This window comes from Nycticebus coucang, chromosome 11 (genome assembly GCF_027406575.1).
Source record: "Nycticebus coucang isolate mNycCou1 chromosome 11, mNycCou1.pri, whole genome shotgun sequence".
NCBI lineage: Eukaryota > Metazoa > Chordata > Mammalia > Primates > Lorisidae > Nycticebus > Nycticebus coucang.
In genome coordinates, this window is record NC_069790.1 from 89,138,333 (window position 1) to 89,154,409 (window position 16,077).

At 35.7% G+C, this 16,077-nt stretch overlaps 1 protein-coding gene across 1 annotated transcript in view; it reads right to left on the minus strand.

The window, feature by feature from the left end:
- The window catches only part of ASZ1 (ankyrin repeat, SAM and basic leucine zipper domain containing 1), a 59,015-nt gene extending 43,514 nt beyond the window's left edge, over positions 1-15,501 (minus strand). Inside the window, exons 1-4 of the mRNA XM_053609432.1 lie at positions 15,397-15,501; positions 14,876-14,975; positions 11,125-11,247; positions 9,190-9,301 (exon numbers count right to left, since the gene is read on the minus strand). Of these exons, the coding sequence (XP_053465407.1) occupies positions 9,190-9,301; positions 11,125-11,247; positions 14,876-14,975; positions 15,397-15,501 (440 nt within the window). The remainder of the gene's footprint in view (positions 1-9,189; positions 9,302-11,124; positions 11,248-14,875; positions 14,976-15,396) is intronic.
- Between the last annotated feature and the right edge of the window lie 576 nt (positions 15,502-16,077).

The following is a 16,077-nucleotide window of genomic DNA, read 5'->3' on the forward strand; positions in this document are numbered from 1 at the left end:
TTCACCCGTGCAAGATTCAACTTGCTCAGCATTTTTTTTTTATTAAATCATAGCTGTGTACATAAATGCAATCATGGGGTACAATGTGCTGGTTTTAAATACAATTTGAAATAGTTTCATCAAACTGGTTAACATAGCTTTCACTGCATTTTCTTAGTTATTGTGTTAAGACATTTATATTCTACCCCTAGTAAATTTCACATGTACCCTTGTAAGATGCACTGTAGGTGTGGTCCCACCAATTACTCCCCCTCCACCCATCTTTCTCCTCCCCTCCCCTCCCTCGCCCCTTTCCCTTTCTTCTTGGGCTATAATTGGGTTATAGCTTTCATAAGAAAGCTGTAAATTGATTTCATAGTAAAGCTGAGTATTTATCTAATAAATTTTAATATTAAAATTTCACCATCGTAAAATAAAAATTTCACTTATTTAAAAAACTTTTTAAAAGCAGACTAAAAGATGGAGACTTTACCTCTTTCATGTTTACATGGATGGAGCTGGAACATATTCTTCTTAGTAAAGTATCTCAAGAATGGAAGAAAAAGTACCCAATGTACTCAGCCCTACTATGAAACTAATTTTGGGCTCTCACATGAAAGCTATAACCCAGTTACAACCTAACAACAGGGGGAAGTGGGAAAGGGAGGGGAGGGAGGGGGGTGGTGGGTAGAGGGAGGAGGATTGGTGGGATCACACCTGTGGTGCATCTTACAGGGGTATTTGCGAAACTTGGTAAATGTAGAATGTAAATATTTTGGCACAGTAACTGAGATAATGCCAGGAAGGCTATGTTAACCATTGTGATGAAAATGTGTCAAATGGTCTATGAAGCGACTGTATGATGCCCCATGATCATATCAATGTATACAGTTACGATTTAATAAAAATAAATAAATAAATAAATAAAATAAAAGACGACTAATTCCCTAGGCTTTTCTTAGGCTTTTCTGAGGGGGAACTGATGAAGAGCTTTCTTTTCCATGGACTGAACAGGTGACCGAAGAACATTCTCAGGGTAAAAAAAGAAAGAAAGGAAGAAAGAAACAAAGGAGTGGACCAGGAAAAGTTAGAATTCAATTTATAGATCTGTAAAATAATGGGAACTCCAATGGGAATATTCTATAATAGGTACTCTGATGCTAACAATTTGCTAAATGGATGGGTTGATTTTCCTGCCTTTCCTTGGTGGCTAGAAGAATACAAAGAAATTGGAAAGCAGAAAGACTTACAAAGAATAATAAAAGAACACCTTAATTCTAACCACCTAAAAAATTTCCACCACTTACATAACAACAACAAGATCTAAACTACATGAACTAATAAAGGAAGTAACAATCCATGTACGGCGTCTAAGCAGCCAAAAAATAAATACATAAAACCAGCCAGAAAAAAAAGAATATACAGTGAAAAATTAGAATGGCTGGTGAAGTACAGTAATCTCTCTTTATCTGAGGCTTTACTTTCTGCAGTTTCAGTTACCGCAGTTTAGGTTATCTGCAGTCTGAAAATATTAAACAGAAATTCCAGAAATAAACAATTCCTAAGTTTTGACCTGTATGCTCTTCTGATTAGTGAGATGAAATTTTTCACTGTCCCACTTGAGACGAATCGTCCTTTGTCCATTATATCCATGCTGTATACGTTACCCACCCATTAGTCACTTAGCAGCCATCTCAGTTATCAGAATAACATATCACAGGGTGAGTACAGTACAGTAAGATATAAGATATTTTGAGAGAAAAGACCACATTCACATAACTTTTATTACAGTACAGTTATAATTATTCTATTTTATGGTTTGTTACTGTGAATCTCTTACTGTGCCTAATGTATAAATGTCATATATAACATTAATATATAACATTAATTTATAAACTAACTTTATTGTATGTCTGTACGGGAAAAAACAGTATAAATAGCATTCAGTACTATCTGAGCTTTCAGGCCATCCAATGGGGGTCTTGGAACATATCCCCTTTGAATAAGGGGGGACTATAAAAGAAAAAGTAAAAAAAAAAATTAAGAGTCCTTAGTGATATTAATGTTTAGCATAAGCATGCAAATGGCTTGCGGAAGCAAAACAAATGACAACCACAACAAACGCCAAACATGATGTCCCAATGAGCAACTCAGCAAGTAAAATAAAGGAGTGGATAGTCAGTGTTCCCTGAAGTTAACTCAAAATTACTTTTGATTTCCACAATTACAAGAGATGTAAGATTAACAGACATTATTGGTATATATTAAGCATTATAATTCAAATACAGTTTTTTCTTTCTTAAAATATGTATACTTTGTATGTTTTATATGCATTTATCAAAACTAATCCAACTGCACACTGAAAATCTGAGTATTTCACTGTATGTAAATGACACACAATTTAAAAATGCTTATATATTACAGAATTCCTTCAGTATCATTTAGCAAAATTTCGAATTAAGTATAGGGAATTCATGAGATTTATTTTTATTTTTATTCTTCTATCCAACCACTTTTGGGGCAAACAGAATGAAGTGATTTGACTCCAGAGACTCACTTTCATTTAAGATCTATAAACCCCTAGAATTATCTTCCTGCTTCTAACACAAGTAAAATCTATCCTTTTCTTTTTTCCAGTTTTATCTCCAAATTAAGACCCTATCTTTTGAGCTTTTTCCATAGAATGAAGAAGAGCTTCTATGCTACTTTACATATGGAAACTGAGATTTCTTCAGTTTGGTTTAGAAGTTTGCTATTACTTTCACTTCATGAGACAAGACAACTAATCTTATTTTAGCAAAAAGGAAAAAGAAAAGAAAAGGGAAGGGAAGAAGAAAGGGAAGAGGGAAGGAAAGTGGAAAGTGAAGTGGGAAGGGAGAAGGGAAGGGAAGGGAAGGGAGGAAGGAAAAGGAAAAGAAAAGAAAAAAAAATAGAGGCCAGTTTCCATCCTTTGCAACTAGCAAGTAGGTAATTATCTGGCTTCCACAAAATCTAGCCATTTATAAATTTTATGGATGATTCTTCCCCTGTGCTCTTTTGCTTAAGAGATTATTTTTCTCAGCAAAAGCACTGCTCAACATAAGAGGCTATGTCAACAACTTGAAAATCTACTATTTTTTTTCTCCTTAACATCTAAATAGTGGTTCCCTGATGCATCTCTAGTATCTTTTGGTACTTTTTAAACTTTTTTTTTTACAAAAAATTTAAACTCCAAATCTTTTAACAGGTTTCAATTTTTGTCACTGCAAATGAGTTACCTATAAAATTCCTCTTGAATCTCTTGCACTCTTTTTGTGTCCAGATGTTTTTTTTTCTTTTACATTGATAGCATGTTATCCCCCATATTCACTAATGTTATTCTTATAAAATTTTTGGCCTATAAAGCACTATTCTTTCAACATTAAAAAAAGGCAGTTGATCAAATAGTAACTACATGTACAAGACAAATTCAAATAAATTAAATCAATAAAAAGAAAATTGAAGAAAAGCAGATAAATAGTTGTTTCTCAGGTTATTTCTCATATCTATTGATTAAGTACAGATTGCTTTGTCTTCAACCATGTTGTAAATTTTCTATTTATTTTAGTTGAGTATATATACAAGTCTATTATCTTGTGCTTTTTCAAACTTATCAGCCAGTACATTATTCTGCCTTCTCAAAAACTAGAAGGTTTTTAAAGAAAAGAGTTTATCCAGAGAAACAGATTCCAGTTGAATTACATGACACAAAGTTACCATGTTACCATCTCACACCCAAAACTATGAGGCAACTTGATACAAAAGATAAAACTAAGCAATGGACTTTCACAAAAGAAAATGAATAGAACACTACCACACTTATCAATTATCTCAATAAATGTTAACGGCTTGAATTCCCCACTAAAGAGTCACAGATTGGCTGATTGGATTAAAAAACACAAGCCATCCATTTGCTGTTTGCAGGAATCACATCTAGCCCCAAAAGACAAATTAAAACTCTGAGTTAAGAGTTGGAAGCCAATTTTTCAGGCAAACGAAATTCAGAAGAAAAGAGTGGTTGTAGTCTTATTTTCAGATACAAGTGGATTTAAAGCAACTAAAGTCAAAAAAGACAAAGATGGACATTTCATATTGGTCAAGGGAAAAATACAACAAGAAGACATTTCAATTCTAAATATTTATGCACCCAACTTAAATGCTCCCAGATTCTAGAAACAGACCTTAAATAGTCTGAGCAATATGATATCTTATAACACCATAATAACAGGGGACTTTAACAGTCCTCTTATAGATCTGGACAGATGCTCCAAACCAGAGGTTCTCAACCCACAGGAACTGTATTAAAAGGGTACAGCATTCAGAAGGTTAAGAACCACTGCTCTAAACAGAACCACTGCTCTAAACAGAAATTGAACAAAGATATAAGGGACTTAAATGAGACCCTAGAACAACTGTGCTTAATAGACGTATATAGAGCACTCCTTGCCAAAGATAAGGAATATACATTATTCTTATGGCCCCATAGAACATTCTCCAAAATTGATCATATCCTAGGACACAAAATGAACCTCAACAGAATCAAAAAAATTGAAATTTTACCTGTATCTTTTCAGACCACAAGGCACTAAAGGTGGAACTCAACTCCAACAAAAACGTTCAACTCCACACAAAGGCATGTGGAAATTAAACAACCTTATGCTGAATGACAGTTGGATGCAGGAAGAAATAAAAGAGGAAATCGTTAACTTCCTTGAGCATAACAACAATGAAGACACAAGCCACCAAAACTTGTGGAATACAGCAAATGCTGTCCTGAAAGGAAAATTTATTGCTGTAGATGCCTACATCCAAAAAACAGAAAGAGAGTATATCAACAAACTCACAAGCCCTCTTATGGAATTGGAAAAAGAAGAACATGCTAAACCTAAATCCAGCAGAAGAAAAGAAATATCTAAAATTAAACCAGAGATTAATGAAATTGAAAGCAAAACAATCATTCAGAAAATTAATGAAATAAGAAGTTGGTTTTTTGAAAAAATAAATAAAATAAATAAACCTTTGGCCAGACTAACTAGAAATAGAAAAGTAAAATCTTTAGTAACCTCAATCAGAAATGATAAAGTGGAAATAACAACAGATGACATAGAGATTATAAGAGATTATCTCTGAATATTACAAGAAACTCTATGCCCAGAAATTTGACAATGTGAAGGAAAAGGATCAATATTTGGAATCACGCCCTCTCCCCAGACTTAGCCAGGAAGAAACAGAGCTCCTGTACAGACCAATTTCAAGCACTGAGATCAAAGCAACAACAACAAAAAAATCTCTCACCAAAAAAATGCCCTGGTCCAGATGGCTTCACACCAGAATTCTATCAAACCTTCAAAGAAGAGCTTATTCCCACACTTCAGAAATTATTCCAAAAAATTGAGGAGGAAGGAGTCTTCCCCAACACATTCTATAAAGCAAACATCACCCTGATACCAAAACCAGGAAAAGACCCAACTAAAAAGGAGAACTTCAGTCCAATTTCACTAAAGAATATGGGTGCAAAAATTCTCAACCAAATCCTAGTCAATAGATTATAGCTTATCATCAAAAAAGTCATACATTATGATCAAGTAGGTTTCAGCCCAGGGATGCAAGGCTACTTTAACATACACAAGTCCATAAACATTTTCCACCATATTAACAGAAGCAAAAATAAAGACCATATGATCCTCTCAATAGATGCAGAAAAAGCATTAGATAAAATCCAGCATCCTTTTCTAATTAGAACACTGAAGAGTATAGGCATAGGTGGCACATTTCTAAAACTGATGGAAGCCATCTATGACAAACCCACAGCTAATATTTTACTGAATGGAGTAAAACTGAAAGCTTTCCCACTTAGAACTAGAACCAGACAAGGTTGTGCTCTATTGCCACTACTATTCAACATAGTGCTGGAAGTTCTAGCAAATATAATTAGACAAGACAAGAAAATAAAGGGCATCCAAATGGGAGCAGAGGAGGTCAAACTCTCCTTCTTTGCTGATGATATGATCTTATACTTAGAGAACCCCAAAGACTCAACCACAAGACTCTTGGAAGTCATCAAAAAATATATTAATGCCTCAGGATATAATATCAATGTCCACAAGTCAATAGCCTTTGTATATGCCAATAACAGCCAGTCTGAGAGGCTAATTAAGGACACAACTCCCTTCACCATAGCTTCAAAGAAAATTAAACACCTAGGAATATACCTAACAAAAGAGGTGAAGGACCTCTATAAAGAAAATTATGAGACACAAAGAAAAAAGTAGCAGAGAATATTAACAAATGGAAGAACATACCATGCTTATGGCTTGAAAGAATCAACATTGTTAAAATGTCTATACTTCCCAAAGCAATCTACTGATTCAATGCCATGTCTATTATTTCAAGACTTGGAAAAACTCATTCTTCATTTTGTATGGAACCAGGAAAAAACCCTGTATAACGAAGGCAGTTCTTAGTAATAAAAACAAAGCCCGTTGCATCAGCCTACCAGACTTCAGGCTGTACTACAAGGCCATAGTGGTCAAAACAGCATGGTACTGGCACAAAAATAGAGACACAGACATTTGGAATAAAATAGAAAACCAGGAAATGGAACTAACATCTTACAGCCACCTAATCTTCAATAAACCAAACAAGAACATACAATGGGGCAAAGACTCCCTATTCAATAAATGGTGCTAGGAGAACTGGGTATCTACACATAAAAGACTGAAACTGGACCTGCCCCTTTGTCCACTTACAAAAATGGATTCAAGATGGATAAAAGACCTAAATTTAAGGCATGAAATGATAAAAATCCTCAAAGAAAGCATAGTAAAAACTCTTGATGATATGGGCCTGGGGAAAGACTTTATAAAGAAGACTTCCATGGCAATTGCAACAACAAAAATCAATAAATGGGACTTAATGAAACTGAAAAGCTTTTGTACAGCTAAGGAGACAACAACTAAAGCAAATAGACAATCTACACAGTGGGAAAGGATATTTACATATTTTGTTGGTTTTTTTTTTTTGATATTTATATATTTTGAATCAGACCAAAGCTTGATAGCTAGGATTTATAGAGAACTCAAATTAATCCACATGAAAAAAAGCTGACAATCTCATGTATTAATGAGCAAGAGAGATTAACAGAACCTTCTCTAAAGGAAACAGACGAATGGCTAACAAACATATGAAAAAATGCTTATCATCCTTAATTGTTAGAGAAATGCAAATCAAAACCACCCTAAGATATCATCTAACCCCAGCGAGAATGGCCCACATTACGAAATCTCAAAACTGAAGGTGCTGGCGTGGATGTGGAGAGAAAGGAACACTTTTACACTGCTGGTGGGATTGCAAACTAATACAACCTTTTTGGAAGGAAGTCTGAAGAGCCCTCAAAGAACTCAAGCTAGACCTCCCATATGATCCTGCACTCCCATTACTGGCCAGCTATCCAGAAGAAAAAGAATACTTTTATCATAAGGACACTTGCACTAGACTGCTTATTGCAGCTCAATTTACAATCGACAAAATGTGGAAACAGCCTAAATGGCCAACAGCTCATGAATGGATTTAACAAGCTATGGTGTATGTATACCATGGAATACTACTCAGCCATTAAAAAAGATGGAGACTTTTCATCCTATGTATTAACCTGGATGGAGGTGGAACACATCATTCTTAGTAAAGCATCACAAGAATAGAGGAGGATGAATCCTATGTACTCAATTCTCATATGAAGACAACTAATGACCTCGTACACAGTGAAGGGGGAGAGAAGGGGAGAGCAAAGAGAGAGAAGGAGGGAGAGGGTGGGGGAAAGGAAGATCAGAGAGAGGGTAGGGGTCGAAGAAGGAAGAGCAGAGAGAGGGAAGGAGGAAGGGGGTGGGGGTCTTGGTGTGTGACACACCTTTTGGTGGCAAGACACAATTATAAGAGGGACTTTACCTAACAAATGCAATCAATGTAACCTGGTTTCTTATACCCTCAATGAATCCCCAACAGTTAAAAAAAAAAAAAAAGAAAGAAAAGAAAATTTAAACTGGGGTGGCGCCTGTGGCTCAGTGAGTAGGGCGCCAGCCCCATATACCAAGGGTGGCGGGTTCAAACCCGGCCCTGGCCAAACTGCAACAAAAAAATATCTGGGCTTTGTGGCAGGCACCTGTGGTTCTACCTACTTGGGAGGCTGAGACAAGAGAATCGCCTAAGCCCAAGAGCTGAAGGTTGCTGTGAGCTGTGTGATGCCACAGCACTCTACAGAGGGCAATAAAGTGAGACTATCTCTTAAAAAAAAAAAAAAGCTACTCGGGAGACTGAGGCAAAAGAATTGCCTAAACCCAGGAGTTGGAGGTTGCTGTGAGCTGTGATGCCATAGCACTCTACCCACAGTGATAAATGAGACTCTGACTCTTAAAAAAAAGAAAAAAGAAAAAAATTAAAAAAAAAAAAGAAAAGACAAACTGAATTAGGAAAAAATTTATAGAGCCAAGCATAATTATTTCTATATATTGGGTACTAGATCATTTTCATTTGAATTATGAATAATTCTTTATAAATAATATTATATTCATATTGTACATATTTCTGTTGGATGGGCTATTCCTCTTCTCTTCATTTTGAAGATCAAATAAAGCACCAAGAGAGATTTAATAGGAAAATGGAGGTAGACAAGAAGGAAGCCAGTGTGATAGAAATTTTAAGCAATCTGATTCATTTTTATTACTATTGAGGTTTCAACAGAAGGATGATACATTTACTTTTTGCTTCTATGTATCTAGGCACTCTTACATTATATATTATTACCTAGTGAGTTGGTGAATACTTAGGAAAATGGGAATACTTCAATGTATTTCTTAGCATTTTTATAAAATGTTTAAATGTTGCTAAATGTTATACAGGGAGACTATTTAGCAAAGATGCCTATCATAGCTCTAGCATATTCTTTTGAGTGTATAATTCATAGGAAATGATAGTTTATTGTCCTCCTTTCAAATTCTAATGACATTCCTCAAAAACTTAAAAGTTGAAAAACTATCTTCATGTCTTCATTTGAGAATCTTATAAGATTGGAACCATGACCTTATGACCTATTTTCATTCAGTATTTGACCAAGTACCCTGGCATTGTTCATGATTTTTAATAGGCTGATAATCAAAAGTATCTTCAACGTTTCTGAACAAATATAAAGGCTCTTACCTACAAGCAACATTTGGATCAGCATTTCTTGAAAGTAGTAGCTCTACACACTTCAAGATCTGTTCCTCTGAGCCACGAGCAGAACACGCAGTTATCAAAATAGTCTGCTTATCTATAGTAATCAGAAAAGTAAGAAAAAAACCCAGGCATCAAGAAGTGTATTTAACTGTTTTTTGGGTTTTTTTTACCATTCAAAACATTAAAATTCTACAACTTCTTCCCAAATCTCTCACTCTTAGCAGATAACTTTATGTCTTCCTTTACAAAAACAAGAGATCAAGGAAGAATCTCTTTACTCTCCAAATTATATCTATAATTCACTTATTAGCTTCCTTACTCTATTTCCTTTTCTTTATGAGAGTCGTTAGCACATGCACTCTGCAGTCACATGGTCTAGATCTGAACAGTTTTTGGTTGATTAAAATAGACTCACCTAATGTGCATGATTCAATGGTACATTTCAAAACTATTAAGAAATGAGTACAACTGTGATGGATATGGATGTAATCCATTCTTACCCCATAAATGTCATCAATGTACAAAGTTATGATTTAATAACAAATAATTAATTAAAAAATAGCCTTGCTGAGCTCATGATTGCAAAGCAATGATTCATATTCTCTGGTTTCACTTTTTTACTTCTCACCCACTTGACAACTCCTGAAATTTGGCTTATAAACTACCCTATTGAAACTGCTCTCACAGCCATATCCATTGATTTCTTTTTAGTCCTTTTCTGTTTGATCTCTTCAAACTCACTATTTTCTAAAACTCTTTTTCCCTTGGCTCCTATGATGTCAATAGAGATCAGGGTGGATTAAAAACAAATAGAAATGCTTCTTAATTAAAACTCAGGAATTCAAAATAGGTCACCACAGCCATGGTTCACATCAGTGGCTCAATACTGGCAGAGCATAAAGATTCTAGTCCCAGTTCTCCCACGGAGAAACTGGCTCCAGTGATGTTTCCCTATCTCATTAGACCTAATTTATAGATACGAAGGTAATATCTGCCCTCTTTACCGATGGGCTATTTTGGCACACATAAAATAACTTATGTGAAAAAATATAGAGTATTTTATAACTTTAAGAATCCCTCTGATTATAAGGCGGAAGAAGTAGAAAAATTATTAATCGATTTTTTGAGCAGAATATTTGTATGCTTTCAAAAATCTCAATCCTAAGTATAGCTTTCATTGAATGATTTTGAAAATGTTATAATCAAAAGAAAAAACAAAGTGTAGGAGACTAAACATGAAACTGTTGATAAGACAGAAATTTATGTAAAATATATAAGTAGGAAAACAATAGAAATGGTTTTATATTTACCTATTGTAGATACAAAATTTATGTGAAAATTAATTCTAAAATGAAACCTATACCTGAATTATGAAATAAATTCAATTGCCTACTGAAAATATGTTAATAATAAGTAACTTATAATTCAATATAATAATTAAACTGGATTTTCTCATATGTTCTTTAAAAGCATTCAAAGCACTACTGAATGGAAATTATTTAGAAACAATAACAGAAAGATACAAATTTCACAAACTATCTTGAAACAACTTTAAATGATACAATTCAGAGTTGAGTTTAAAATTCCAGATTTATTTTGAAGTAATTTTCCAAAATATTATAAGCTTTTTGATGTTTCTTTTAATGTATTTTTCCTTTAAAAATAACCAATATCCTCTAGCACAGAAGTTAAAGGTATATAATATAACCAGTTATAAAGAACTGAAATCTATCTTTTTGGAAAGAGAGTTTTTCAAAATAAGTATGGTTTCTAATTTGATTTTATATGTTATTTACATAATACAACTAATAGAAAGTTTTTTCAAACTGTTCTACTTTTTCTTACTTGTGTAATAACTGTTTGGGAATCAAAGAATCACAATAAGCACCATCAGTTAAGTTATCTCAGACATATTACCTTTATCAAAGCTTGCATTAGCACCTCTGTCCAAAAGGACCCGAACGAGCTCTACATTGGCAACACTAGCAGCGTACATAAGGGGAGTCCATCCGTACCGAAAACTGGAGTCAACACTGATGCCTACCAATATAAAAACCAGCTTTTAAAAGCCCTACCACCACCAAAAGAAATCACTGTCACCTTAAGATGCTTAATGTACTGTGTATAGTAACATAAGCCATGTACTTTATAAAAGATTTTTTTGTGCAATAATGGCTTCAGAAAAACACAAAATAGTTATATAAAGACTTTAATAAAATTTGCTAACATCAGTTTTACCAGAGGCACTATGTTCCAAGAGACCTGATCTGACCAATGTTTTATCATATAATATAAAATGTCTATATTATAACAAGTTTTTACATGCTACCTTTTTCTTTTCAGGGGAGTTGGAAAAGGTTTAAAACAGATGTAAAATATCTTTTAAATTAGAACATTATCCCTGGACAATATCTCTATGATATTTATATATACATACCATATGTATGCCTAAGATACCCTTAATTTTCTTCCCAACACTAAATTTACTCATGGGTGACTAACAAAGCATCAAGCTAAAAAGATAAGTTAGGGTTAGATTATGAAAGCCCTATTAAAATACAGACTATACTTTATGATCTAAGAATAAAAATCTTTACATCTTTCTATAAAGATTCTTGCTCTGCTGCCTGGGCTAGAAAGCAGTGATAGCATCACAGCTCACTGCAACCTCAAACTCCTGGACTCAAGAGAACTACCTGCCTCAGCCTCTCTAGTAGCTGGGACCACAAGCACATGCCATGCCCAGCTAATTTTTCTTAGACATAGGGTCTCACTGTTAACTCAGACTGGTCTTGAACTCCTGGTCTCAAGTGATCCTCCTTGCCTCAGCCTCCCAAAGTGCTGGAGTTGCAGGTGTGAGCCAATACACACAGGTCACTGTTCTTTTATTGACAGTACTGCTCACACTGTGACAGCAAAGGTAGAATGGAAATGATAAAAAGAAAAAGAGAAGCAAATGTGGTATTTTAGTGTAAAAATTCTTACAAATCATCACCTCTAATATTTAAAGTAAACTGTTAAGCATCTATTATGTTCCAGTGCAAAAAAAAAAAAGGTAAGTTTCAAAAGGATTGATACAGTGTATTTATACAACTCAAAGATGCATCAAATAACTCTTTATTGTTTAGGGACATGTGCTTATACAGCAAAAGTATAAAGATATTCATAGGAATGATAAACAATATATATAGAAAAGTGCTAACCTCCAGGGTAGGGGATAAGAAGTTTCCACACCTCTCTGAATATCTGAAATATTTAATAATTTAAAGAGAACTAAAAATGTTAGTACACAGCAGAAAACCAACACTAGAGACATCTTTTTTTTTTTTTTTTTTTTAGTTTTTGGCCAGGGCTGGGTTTGAACCTGCCACCTCCGGCATATGAGGCTGACGCCCTACTCCATTGAGCCACAGGCACCGCCCTAGAGACATCTTCAAACTGTTAAAAGTGGTTGACTAAAGGAGTACTTTCCTTTTCAATTAAAGTTTTAAATTGGTGCAGAAATATGTTTCAAAAGCAAGAATGACTTTGAAAGGTAAAAAATGAGATTACACCTACGGTGCCTCTTACAAGGGTACATGTGAAACTTAGTAAATGTGGAATATAAATGACTTAACACAATAACTAAGAAAATGCCAGGAAGGCTATGTTAACTAGTGTGATGAAAATATGTCAAATGGTCTATAAAACCAGTGTATGGTGCCCCATGATCGCATTAATGTACACAGCTATGATTTAATAATAAAAAGAAAAAAAAAGAAAGGTAAAAAATTAAAAATACAGGCTCGGCACCTATGGCTCAAGTGGCTAAGGTGCCAGCCACATACACTTGAGCTGGCGGGTTCGAATCCAGCCTGGGCCTGCCAAACAACAGTGAGGGCTGCAACCAAAAAATAGCCCAGCATTGTGGTGGCGCCTGTAGTCCCAGCTACTTGGGAGGCGGAGGCAGGAGAACCACTTGAGCCCAGGAGTTGGAGGTTGCTGTGAGTTGAGATGCCACGGCATTCTACCCAGGGTGACAGCTTGAGGCTCTATTTCAAAGAAAATAAATAAAATAAAAATAAAAATAAAAATAAAAATTAAAAATACATTTAAAAAGAGTTAAATAATGACTTCTGGAAAGGAATAACCATAAAATGAGTTACCTGTGAAAGTAAGACATCAGCAGTAATAGGGGTGTGGGTAGTGACAATGGTATCTTTCTACTTATACCTATTATCCCTATATTATTGGCTTTTTAAGATGATCTTTTAAAATTTTTGTAATTAAAAACAAATTTGAAATGGTTGACTAAATACCTACTTAACAGTAGGCTCTAAGAGACTGAAAAGTCCACATTTGCCTATAAATCAAATCAAGTACTAATCCTTCAGATTAGTCCTAATCCAAAAGCCTTCATTACCTTTGCTATACCTAACCCCTTCACTCCCAATGCAGATTCTCTCTTTTTTTTTTTTTACAGTTTTTGGCCAGGGCTGGGTTTGAGCCCGCCACCTCCAGCATATGGAGCCAGCACCCTACTCCTTTGAGCCACAGGCACCGCCCCAGATTCTCTTTTCTAAAACAAATTTCCTCCATTCCACCCCATCCAATACTATGTACACTACACATATATTCATATTAGGTATGCAGGCCTCTTTCCACTTACTCAAATTTTATTTGTTATCATTCTTCAATTACAAACTCAAATTCCATTGTCTGTTCATAAAATCATATAGATAATTCTCATTTGTTACAATAACAGCTAACATTCACATAATGGCCATATGTTCCAAATCCTTTATGTATTTTAATGCCCTCAACCACTCTTTGATATAATACATCCTCATTTTAAAAGGGATAAAATTAAAGCTTAGAAAGGTTAGGTAATTTAGCCAAGATTACAGAATCCTCAAGTGGCACAGTTAGTAACCAGATCGGTTTTGTTTCTAAAATGGTTTACTTTCCACTAAACCACTGTCGCTAGCATAGAAGAAAAACATTTTGCCACATACAATCTCATCTAATACTTTGTATGTGAATGTTTTGTATCTACAACAGGACAGAAAATTCCTGTTCCTCTTTTGGATAACTGTTATAATCAACAATTTATATTTGTATGTGTAGGTAATTGAAAAAAGTTTAACCACCAGAAAAAAATATCATGGAGCCCAGGGAAGAATTATGATCCTTTACATCAGTGGTTCTCAACCTTCCTAATGCCATGACCCACAGGTTGAGAACAGCAGCTTTACATAAAGAAATTGATGTTCTGGAAATTTAAGAGACTATCCCAAGAAACCATACTAGTATGCAATAAAGCTGGAACAAATATCCAGATAGGCACTCTGATTCCTAGCTCAGACCTCATTCTACCAAAACAGAACAAAAACGGCAGAGGGAACAACATAACTAAAATGTACATGACTAGAAACTATTCTTGAGAAATATATTATAGCCAAGTAATTGTAGGGTAAAATTGATCAAGGTGGTGTAGGATTAGTCCAAGTAGGCCTCTTGAATGGGCTGAAGATAGGGTGGCATTCTAAATATAAGGACAGAGAAAGAAAGTAAAGCTGACAAGTCAATCAACATAGAAATATATGTAGGACAACTGATATATTAACATTCACCATTTTTCCATTAAAAAGCACCTAAAATGAAGACATTGAGTTCCTTTCTCACTCACCAGAATCTAGAAGTTCCTTGACCAAGGAAATATCTCCTGTGGTCAATGCTTTCTTAAAAGTTTCATTCTTTTCTTCAATGGGTAACGGTCCTTTTAATTTCTAAAAAAGCAGAAAGTTTTTCTTTTAAATCTTATTTTTACGCTTATTTCCATTTCCACTGCATCAGGAAACAATGGTTAAGTACATAGGCTTTTTTCTTTTTTCTTTTGCTGCGGTGATGGTGGTGGTGGTGGCCAATATATAAAGTTTGTGAAGAATTCATGTCTAAAATTATCTTTAAAAGGAAATGGGTAACAAGGGGTCCAAACCCAAGCGGAGAGCTAAAACCTATGAAGCCTATCTAATGGAAACCACAACTAGGGAGACACGAGGAAGATTCTTTGAATTTAAGTCCAAACGTCTGTATGTCCACTAAGAAAAGAGAAACATATGAGGAAGGTTTCGCAAAGGCTAGGCTTTGCCTTCAAGGGCCAGGGAAGGCTAAAACTAGATGCGGTGAAGACAAGGCCTCCTCTGCTACCTGAGATGCCCGGTCGAGATAGCCGATCTCCCAGCCGTCATCCTCGCTCTCGCTACTCTCGCCTCCGCCAGCCACTGCCAGGCCGCGTACTGCGCCCGCCGCCATGCTTGCCCGGCGCCGCCCTTCTGCGTCGCACGCCGGCGCCTGCGCACTGGGGCAATGCGCAGTGCTGTGTGGGAAGGGTTGAGCGGGAAGAGGCGACGTGCGAGGGCTCGGGCCTCCGTGGCGGGCCTGTAGCTGCTTGAGGAGCACCTCCCTGGCTCCCACGGTCCTTTCCCCCAACCTCCTGCCCCAGGAGGCACGAATCTGGAGTGTCTGACGCGGCCTGCAGGGCTGAAAAAGTTCGTGCATCAAGTGCAATTGGAGGAATTGGTACCTCCAGTTCCTTTAAGGGACTCATCATTCTTTTTTAGAATGTTTGCCTACTGAAGTTCTTACTCTGCAAGGAATGCTCTTCTTGGGATGGGGACAGAATGGTATTTAATGCTAAGTAAGACTAACATTTCTCCTTGATACCCTTCATTCGCCTTTTGCCAAACCCACTGACAAACGTTTGTCCCCTAGGAGATAGAGTCCTGCAGGCCAGAATACATCCCCACAGAGCACCACCCAGAAGTCATCACATACATGAGAGCCGGCAAAGGCACAAGGAGAAAATTCTGACCCCCAGAGAATTCTTCC